Raw genomic sequence first — 10592 nt, 5'->3', positions numbered from 1 at the left:
CGTTAGACGAAGAATGCATTTAGGCGCTCTTTTCGATCGCGGAAAATGTGGTACGAAATCGGTCCTGAAGGGTGCGCGTGCACAACTCCTAGCCAGAGACCCGGAGAGCGACGAGAGAAGAATAACAAAGTAGTTGCGGTCTCGCTCCTGTTTCGGAGGGGCTGCCAAGTAATTGAGAGGCAGTCCGATTCTTCTAGCTCGCTGGAAAGTCCAGTTCGCCACTGGAAAGCGATAAGAGCGAGAGAGGCGCTCTTTGAGCAGAAGCGCGGAGTCGCGGATCCGATTTGAGCAAACAAAAGTGTCGAGATGGGAAAGCCGAAGGATCCGGTGCCGCCAGCTCCCACCAGAAAGAGTTTTAATTAAACTCTCGCGGTTGACCGGACATTACTTCGCTAACCACTCGGCCACTCAGTCGCTCGCTGTTGCGCGTTCCCAGACGACAGTGCGTTTCTGCTACCGAAAGATTCAACAGGTTTTTTCGCTCTTCGCTTTAAAAAGATTCCGATAAGATGAATCCGAGGCACGATTTGGTTAAACGATGATACGGTAAGCTATACATTCGTATTTTAAGTAGGTGGATTTTAACTTAATTTACTATTTGCAAAATTTTATCTACAATCGAATACTTCACTAAGATATTTAAATAATACGTTAACTCCCAAATTGTATCGAATAAAATATTTCTAATGTTGAAGGGAATTTACGTCATTATAACTAATTAACGGTGAGAATTCAGAGAATTTCCGCGGCTCATTTAGTTCGTAGTATTATCTTACAAACCTCCGATTTGCAGAATTTAATTAAATATCCCCGCTTAGAACTTCGATAGATCAACTTTCCCATGTTTAATAGTAATTGTTTCAAGCTAATATCGCGTATCCAGTATCAGAAGGGAACCGGAGTCCATTGATTAAATGAGGCCTACTGTCACTTAGGAAGGCGTCTAATCTGGAAGTCTGCAGTTGGCGGTCTTTGATGCACGAAGGCGGATTCTGAATTCCGATCGTAGTTAACGACCGATGCAATATTGATTCACCAGTGGCTCAGTACGGAAAGTAATTATCCATTTATCTCAATAGTTAATTAAGATTGTATATAGGGCTTTCCTATAACCTTCAAAAAAATCGGAAGCCTATATAATACGTTTCTTATGTATCTACGTAGCACGCATCTTCGCAGGCTCGTAAATTATTCTTCTTATAGGGATATTTACTTAACCACATTTATAAGACATATTTTCTCCATGAAATAGTTTTAGAAAATCTTTGTATAGAAAACAATTTGTCCCGCGCTATATTGTCTAACGAAAATTCATATGACTATATAATACGAAGATAAGATATTATAAACTTGTGATAAAACATTGCGCTTTTGGGCGTATAGGAGCATCTTCGTATACTTATCCTGTCCCACAGATATTTTCGTTCATTTATTCAGCTTCCAAATATTAACGTTTTTTTACAGTGAAAAGAAACGGGTATGTGATATTGAAAAACATTCTTTTGTCCATTACATCCCGCGGGACCCATTGAGAAGCCCTTGCATACAAATTCCCCCTATCAAAATTTAATAACCGTTCTCCGTATACCGAGACGTAAAAGCGTAACTTCTGTTTGGAGGAGTATACGTAGCGTAAAGAAGGAGTAAAAGTGACGAAACGATCTCTCCGGGCCTGAGACCTTACAACGAAGGCCGTAAGCAATCGGCCGCGTACACGAGAGTCGATAGTCGAGTCAAATCCGAGAGATGTATAACCTCTACGAGGCCGACCGACGTAAAAAAAGAACTATGAAAATGATGGCTATTTTCTTTACAATAGACTGTATCGAGAGAATGATGTTTCCTAGTTATAAAATCTATATCGGATTACTTCTTTATAAGTCTATATATAGCGACGGTAAGGATAAAGAGAGGACCCCGAGCTAGATTTCCTGGTAATTGGAAAGGTACATAGATATACCAATAAAGGACATCTTTCGCGTATAGCTTTAATTAAAACCGCATCACGGTGTCTTTATCGATCTGACCCCGCGTTTCTTGTTTTAGCAATACCGCGATCATCGGCCTTATGATACATTTTATAGCTTTATCATCCGGCAGAAGGGCGGCCGAGTCCAAATAGATTCTTTTATAGCCATTTTCGAAGAAAAGAAGGATAACGTATTGTTTTCATAGTGTTCCTGTTAATGCAACAATCGCGTTCTTAGTTCAGGCGGTACCCTATAAAAAAAAGAAACAAAAATCATTTATATACTGGCTGGCCACCCAGTCCATTTCACTATACGTGACAACCAAGACGACCGGCGGCTTTCGGGAGTCTTTGTCTCTACGGTTTCTTTCGGTCTTTGTTGACAGAACCTCCCCCTTCCCCGGTCTTAAATCTGTCGGATGTTGGGTCGAAGCACGTGGAAATGCCTTTCAATTCCATTTAAAATGGAAAACCCATCCCAGTCGTCATCAAATCCCGCCATTTTTCAAAAATGGGATACACAGGGGACTGACCGTTTCTATTTATATAGCGGAAATAGGTTGGTGCCGTTTTTAAAAATAAAGGTTCCTTTCCTTTTATCTTCCCGCAGATGACCAACGGAAGCTGGACCGTCCATCACTCAAAGTTGGATTTTCTCTTCTCGGGAAAGTCGAGGAATTTGAAAACGCTACGGCGCTAGCATGAAGTTTCGATCTCCGCGGATTATCTTCTCGAAGAATCCATCACGTTTTGCGTAATCTTCACCGGAGGCGAAAGAAAGATGAATGATGATAACGCCCTTTCTCTAGCTTCAGACTTCAAAGAAGGAAATTTTACTTACATTTTCACCAGTTCCGAAGGAGAACTCTCGGTGGACGTTTTCCTCAACGACTCCAACATGACGATCGAAGGCATCCCGCCCTACCCGCAAAGACCCGAGACATTCGTCGTGCCAATAATACTCATTCTTTTTTTCGTGATAGGGGTGATTTTGATCGAAGAATCTATTTCTTTCGGAAGTGTCAAATTTATTTCAAAATTCTTTTACAGGTCGTCGGAAATAGCGTCATCATCTACATTTACATTCGACATCGGAAAATGAGAAGTTCTCCCAACACTTTGATAACGAGTTTGGCGGTGGGAGATTTAATATTGTTCCTGGGTACCGTGCCGTTCATCTTCACCGTGTACACTATCGACCACTGGCCCTACGGAGAGTTTGTCTGCAAGATGTCCGAATTCTTGAGGGACTTATCCGTGGGCGTGACCGTCTTCACTCTGACCGTCCTTAGTTTCGACCGGTATTTGGCCATCGCTTGGCCCCTCCACCGTCACAAAAGCAAGTACTCGGAGAGGTTTACCGTTGTCATCATCGCGACAGTGTGGACCTTGTCCATCGGAGTCGCCTTGCCGGGAGCCTTCTTCGCGCGAATCTTGTTAGCGCCTCAAGCCGACGGTGACGTGGAAATCTGTTACCCCTTCAAAGTCGAGGACTTCCCCTTCTATCCCCGCCTGATGGTCATGACCAAGTTCGTTTTGCTGTACGCCTTGCCGCTTAGCATCGCCACGTTGTTCTACTTACTTATGGCCTTTAAGCTACTCACATCGAGAAGGTGAGAATAAAAATCACGTCCATCTTTATTTACGACTCATTTAAATATACCAAAAAAAGCTCTTTTACGATCATTTTTCGCTCGGTGTCTTAAACGACAAATATTCTAGAAGGGTTAGAGGCGTACTGGGTAAAGTTTGCGACCTTGCCAAACTGAGGAGTAATGATCTTACTTAGAGCCTACTATAGCTGTCATTTCCGATTTATATATAACCCGCCTGACACTACTGATAAACGATAGTGTCTCGAAGACGCGAAAATAACTACTTTGGAAAAGTAGTTATAAGGTGGGCCTTTGCGGAGTCTAGAATCATATTTCAGATCAAACAGAATATATCCCCCGAGTAATAACATTCCGAAGAGAACTTTCCCTCCGCTAGGTTCCCTTATATTTTTTTTTTCCACTCTCGAGTTCCCGAGAATTATTGGGGCAGAGTTACTTATTTCTTTTTACATCGCGCATCCTAGGTTCGGGAATTTAAAAGCTTGGAAAATTTCCGGTAGCAAAATATTGGGTTTAACCCTTGGTTTAGGGTTATCCCGTAGCGTTTATTCGCCGTCGTACTAGGCCCGGATCATTTTCGCGGATAAGCCACTCGAGAATCCCAAGAATTTCGGTCCGTTTTTAAACCCTAGAAACGCTCGTCCCGGGATAATGTCAAAATTCAAATTTTCCGAAGCCGTATGATTTTGTACGCTTCGTTCCGAGAGCAAAAATGCCCCATTCCTTACGCCAATGAAAAGAGCGATTAATCTTAATTTGAGGGGAGGAAATTTTATCAGGGTGAAGGCTTCCTTACAAAATTGCCTTCAAGTTTTATCTAAATAGCGTAATTGATTTTCTTTCCTTACGTTGTTTTAAAGGTCATAAACGTCTCGACTTTAAAGAGCCTATACAAAAATAAGTGCTGAATGTTAGCTGGAATGATTTATTAGGATTTTGTTTCAAAGTTCCTAACAAACTTTATCGGACGGGTGGTCTTTTAGACAGTCTAATACTGATTTTGATTTTTAAAAATGTCCAAAAAGATACTTATTATTTTTCGATAAATTAAAATTTTAAGCTCGAATTGGCGTTTTAATATTAAGCTTTGGTTGAAGAATGATCATCTGACGTGTTTCAAAATAGCTGACGTGGGCTTTTGCGTGTGAATCGACTCAAGTTGCAGTTTTCCCATTTGTATCACCTACTTAACAGGCGCGAGCGAGATCTAGCAGTGATTCTTCTCGCGGAGGCGTCTCGTTTTCGCGCCTCTCATCATAAGTTGTTAATATTAATTTCCATCGACCCGCTTGATGCGCTCTCATTGTTCAGAGTGATAAAGTGACGCCGAGGAGTTACTTCTTTGATGGTCCACCAGCGATGGCCCAACTCCCTTTACACGAGATTAACTCGAGATAATAAATATGGGGCACCCGGTGGGACGATGGCTACCTAACTAAAAAGGGGGGAGTGGGCGGAGGGGGCGGTCTAGAAACAACGTTTTCGACACCAAAGATGACACTTGGACGAGTTCCTATTTGTTCTTTCGTCTTCATTATAATATAAAAATCCATAAAAATTCAATTAACTTGGTCCGGCGTGTTTACTTAGTCTGGTAACAAAGCTTCGAGCTAACAATGGAAGGGCAAGAAGAGGGTCAAGGTCTTTTACTAACCGCCAATTCGGACAAAGGGTGACGACAGTGTGAAGGGTGCTCTCTTTCGGCTTGATATTGTCCAACATCGAACCCTCTCGCTCGAAACCTTGTACCTTGTGACGAGTTTACCAATCAATCTAGCTATTCTTAAACAAATATTTGCTGATATACGTCCGCCTTTCTAGCAGATCGTGCTAGTATGTGCGTCAAAAATTAATTACGACCGATATTCGAGATCTTCGGTTACGTATTCTAACTAACATTAGACCAATTAGACCTATATTTCTAATGTTATAAGAGTTCAGTGTTAATGGATTAAAGGTTTAACTCATTCGTGTATGAATTATTCTCAACAGCCCAATTACTTTCGGAGTGAATGACAGTCAAGCGCATCTGGTACGTGTGAGAACAAAGGTGGCCAAGATCGTGCTAGCGTTGTTGCTTCTCTTCGCATTCTCCTTGTTTCCCAATCATTTGTTCCTGATCTGGTTCTACTTCTCCGAGAACTCTCACCTGCACTACAACGCTTGGTGGCACACGCTCAAGATCATGGGTTACGTCCTGACCTTCGCCAACAGTTGCTTAAACCCGGTGGTTCTCTACTTTATCAGCGGCGTCTACCGGGAACACTTTAAACAATGCCTCTTCAGGTCGTGCTGCCCGCCTGAATTCAAAGATACGCGCTTCAATAACGGTTGCGGTTCCTCCAGGACCTATTCGAAGGTAACGGCCATATCGCGCGTTTGACGATGGCCAATCAGCTGGTGGAAACAGTCCACCAGTCCCAAAAGCGCCACCGCCACGACGACCGGCACCTTGGTCAAAAGCCTAGAGACGGTAGTGTGATTATAAGAATGGAATCTTTTCTTAACGCGCGTCCTAAAATTTCTAATCGCTTCCCCGGAAACAATAGCGCGCCGCCTTCGCGGTAATTGAAAGTGGAGCGTCTAATTACCTTCTTAAAGGTCGACTTGTGTACTTAAGGGACGCCGGGTCCCCCGCGTGTCTTTTACTAAAACGCATTTTTACTGACCCTCTTAAAACGCTCGTTATATAAACGTTTATCGCGACAGTATCAGCTAAGGTAATTTATCAAGTAGATAACGAGAAAAGTAATTTATTTTAATATACACGTTCATATATTTAATTAAGAGAAATACAACAATATCCATAATGATTAAACTGACGGATTAAACAAAATCAACCGATTCCCGCGAAAACTTGGCCTGTCAAACGAACGAATTGGATAATCAATTTTCAGGAAGTAAAATGAATATCGGTCGCGTTCGTTATTAATAGATTTCAATAGCCTGGCACGTATACGCTAGCTGCGCCATCGATTTTAATATCCATCGACAATTAGTTTATTAATGGTGTACCGAATTTAATGACGCTAGCGCTCATTATCGGAATTGATGGGTATAAGGACGAGCTCTCCGCTTCGCCCGACGCAAACTGTACCGGATACGGAAACGCGGGATTTTCAGCTTTTCGCCGGCGACACTTTCTGGAAGACCTACTTATTTAAAAGATTTTTCAAGAAACGTGTTCGATATTGATTAGAAAGCTTAACGCGCTCTGTGGAATAATTGATCGCTTTTGCATTAGGCGGGAGTCTCGAATCAATAAACCCGTTGCCAGTTTAGGAAAGCCAATTTCCAAAGAAGCTCGCGGAATTGGAATAGACTGTGTCGAACACCAATTTAATTTTTGTCCAGTATTTTTATATCAACGAGACGCGCCGGGTGGGCGGCCGCTAATAGGTCGTTTGTTCGGATAATTAAAATGTCATTAACCCTATTGTCAGCTTAATTGTTTTTGTATAACGTGTAGAGTAGTATCACTCGGGCTATGGCCACCATTTTGTGTTTTTTTTTATGTGAAAAAAAGCGTAGGTGACGTCTTGTTATGGGAGAGTAAAATTACTCAACATAGATCGTAGTAAAAATATAGACAAAAAATATGGCGCATTTGTATACAACATGTGTAATATTTGTCAATAAAAGTCATTTATTAAAGGAAAAGTCGTTTATCACAAAAATGGTACTTACTTCCTCTTTCTGGTATGCTATAGAAATACGACTTTACAGCCTACAGGAATTGTAATTGTCACGGACAATTGTTGCGTGTCCATTTGCTAAAGGGCGATTACTTTATGTAGTAGCCGATGCCGCTCGTAAAAACAGACGGGCGTTGCGAAGAGAAAACCCAGCCATTCATTTCTTTCCGAGCCAATAACATAAAAAAAATATTACTTTCAAAGGGGAATTCCCCTTTTGTCTCGCGAGAGAGTGAAGTTTCTCGCTTATGCGAGATGTACAAGTAGAGGCGATCCCATGAACGGTTTTATTTTTATTGCGAGATCTAGGCTCGACCAAAATCTACTTTATTTTGTGAGAGTAAATGTGTCCTTTTATATAAAAACCCAGCTAAAATGAGCGATTTCTTAAATATGACATTTTTTTACTTTTGAGACAAAAAGTTATACTGTTACCAAGAATGACTGGCTGGTTGGTTTCTTGTTAATTTTTTGACGTTCAATAAAATTCCTCAATCTGTCAGATGGATTTGGATTCATCACATATGACTATTGAGTCACACATCTCTTTCCTAGAAATTTTAGTATCAGTCCTCAATTCTCATTTTTATTGTTCGGATCAAAGTGTAGTATATGTTTACCTAGGATTATTCTATCAATTATGTACTTAATAATCAGCTAGGCTAATACCCAAGGCACCACTTTTATTCCTTAGCAATATTACTATGCCTTCTCGGTCTTTGGCTAACATCAAAGTGTAGTATATGTTTACCTAGGATTATTCTATCAATTATGTACTTAATAATCAGCTAGGCTAATACCCAAGGCACCACTTTTATTCCTTAGCAATATTACTATGCCTTCTCGGTCTTTGGCTAACATCAAAGTGTAGTATATGTTTAGCTAAAATGACTCATTATATTTGGAACATTACGAGATATTACCGTTGCTTGTGGTTTTAACCGTAATCAGTATAAACTTCATTTCTTGAAAAATAGGACGGCGCTATTAGCGGCGTTGCCGATGATGTTTGTTTAAATTTGCTCTGCCCACTTTATGACGTCTATAATTTAGTTTGTTACTATTCTCAATAATGTATTTATTTATACTTAAAAAAAAACAATCAAGCCGGTTCAAAAAACTTACGTCTTCCGACGTGATTGAAGTGCATGCTGGGGACGTTTATCACTTGCCCCTCTCATGCCAGGGGGGGGGATTCTCTAGCAATCTTACCGAACGACGCGCGTTATATTTATGATCGAAGTGACATCTACATTTAGTGAGAAGTACTAATTAGTTTTAATTTTTTTTTAATACACCACTATTTTTCTTTTTTTCAATATATTAATGGCGATTCTCTTTCAATATTTTAACTTTTCAATATTTAAATAAAATAATGGTAGTATTACTACTAATCAAATTGGGTTTGACAACATTTCCTGTGTAAAATATATCCAATTTCCGCCGTTGGGAGTGATGTTACTGTTGGTGTTTTTGGGAAACAAATCATATACGGCTGATTTTATCCTTTTTAATACCTTAGTTATTAAAAGTACAATGTTATAACACTTGGAAATTCAAACAAAAACCACTAATTTATGCGCTTAATTCGTGCTTTAATATCAAAAGTATAATTTGCCTTGAGGCAACTTGTTTTATTCTAAAAGAGGATTAAGCAATACGAAGGTCTTTCTTCGGTACAATCTAGAAAGCTTAGACTTTAGCACCATGGCTTTGAAAAATTACTGGGAACAAAGAAAATTATGCGTGTTACAAATCTACTTTCCATAAGTACGACATACGGTATAGTTATCTCGAGAATTCAGGGGGCAACGTAATAACATAAAAGCATCTTAGCCGCACGGATCGATCGGGTTATTTTCTTTTCATTTTCCCTTTCATCTTTTAATACTATATTATTTCCACTTTTTTATATAAATTCTATTAAACTTCACATATTATTTAGGATTAAAAATAATCTTATTTCGATCAATTCGTTTTTATAGCCTTTTAAAGAAAGAAATTTTAAAGATGGCTAAAATATGGCCAAGATTCATGATTTAATTTTTAATATTTACATTCGCGAGAGGACAATCCATTTATTGACACTTTCGACATTTTTTCTACTTATTGGAAATGGATGTTTTCCCACGCGAGCCGTTATCAAATTCTCGGACGATGGATGAAGACGACGATAAGTTATTCGGTGATTTATAAAAACAAATTGATATTCTCTTCTCGAGAGCTCTTCGTCTCGTAGTCTGAGCCAATAGAACGTGACAATGACGGATCTCGTCAAAGACTGGCTGGAAACCACTACGTTGCTCGTACTACCAAAAAATTTCGTTCAAAAAAAATTTCGTATTCGATACTCGACTTTCCCATCTATCGCATTGTCAGCTCCCAGCGGACAGATTTCGAAGCAGCCACCGCGGCCGCCGCGTCTAAGGCGACTTCGTACGTCACTCCCATTACACGAGCCAATGCGCTTCCGATCCGGAAGTTAAACGGGTGGAACTTTAAAAACTACACCTAAAAGTTGGAGGTTCTTCCAAACTTCGAGAAGCTTACCTCACCTAATAATACTAGCGAAGTATGGTTGGACTTATTTCTAATATCTCAGTCTTAAGTGAACGATAACTGGCGTACCAGCCTATAGGGTGAAATCGGGGAATAAATCAACTATAACACCGTGGCAAGAATGATAAACAAACTCAAAATCCTATTTTCTCTAAAAAAAAACTCTATTTGGTAGGAAAAAGGACGGGGACCCGTGGGATGCCGGAACTCTTAATGGGGCTTATCGTACCGGAACCAGTTGATTAAATATCATCAGGTATAAGTTAAAACAAGTTGGCTCGGAAGAGTTTTTAATTTTCCTTGAAGCGTAACTTTATCCGTGGTTCTGCGGTAGAACGCTCACCTGTCGTTCAAGAGGGCTCCGGTTCGAATCCCGGCCGTTTAAAAAATTATACTACACCCAATGACAAAAAGAGGGCGCTTTTGGAAAAACCTTTTCCCTGATTCTAAGAAACTGCGTACGCAGTGATTACCCTTTGCTTCGAAAATGCGAACGCGTTCGCAGGCCTGACAGACAGACAGACAGACAGACCCACAGACAGACACGGTGATTGTAATACCCCTCCAGGGTACAAAGTACCCTCGGAGAGGTAAAAAGGAAATAAAGTAAGGAAAGCGCGAAATAATTAAAAAAATTAAATCGAGAATTTTTTCCTATATTTCCTAGGCGCTAGCTGGGAACTGGAAAATGTAATTCCTTGGTCAAATATTAATGGCGCGAAAGTACGCGTTTTTTTCCTTTGAAGTTGATTA

The 10592-nt window shown here is 40.3% G+C and overlaps 1 protein-coding gene across 1 annotated transcript; it reads left to right on the top strand.

Moving 5' to 3' along the window:
* Nucleotides 1-222: 222 nt before the first annotated feature.
* LOC149932853 (neuropeptide CCHamide-1 receptor-like) lies at nt 223-7245 on the top strand. The gene is made up of 4 exons (XM_090155952.1): nt 223-546; nt 2580-2954; nt 3020-3582; nt 5578-7245. Exons 2-4 carry the CDS (start codon nt 2751-2753, stop codon nt 5966-5968), a joined length of 1158 nt encoding a protein of 385 aa, XP_090012078.1. The 5' UTR covers nt 223-546; nt 2580-2750; the 3' UTR covers nt 5969-7245.
* Nucleotides 7246-10592: the final 3347 nt, after the last annotated feature.

The sequence above is a fragment of the Leiobunum rupestre genome, chromosome 8, assembly GCF_980474605.1.
Source record: "Leiobunum rupestre chromosome 8, qqLeiRupe1.1.hap1, whole genome shotgun sequence".
Taxonomy (NCBI): Eukaryota; Metazoa; Arthropoda; class Arachnida; order Opiliones; family Sclerosomatidae; genus Leiobunum; species Leiobunum rupestre.
This window is presented reverse-complemented; position numbering and strand designations above follow the sequence as displayed.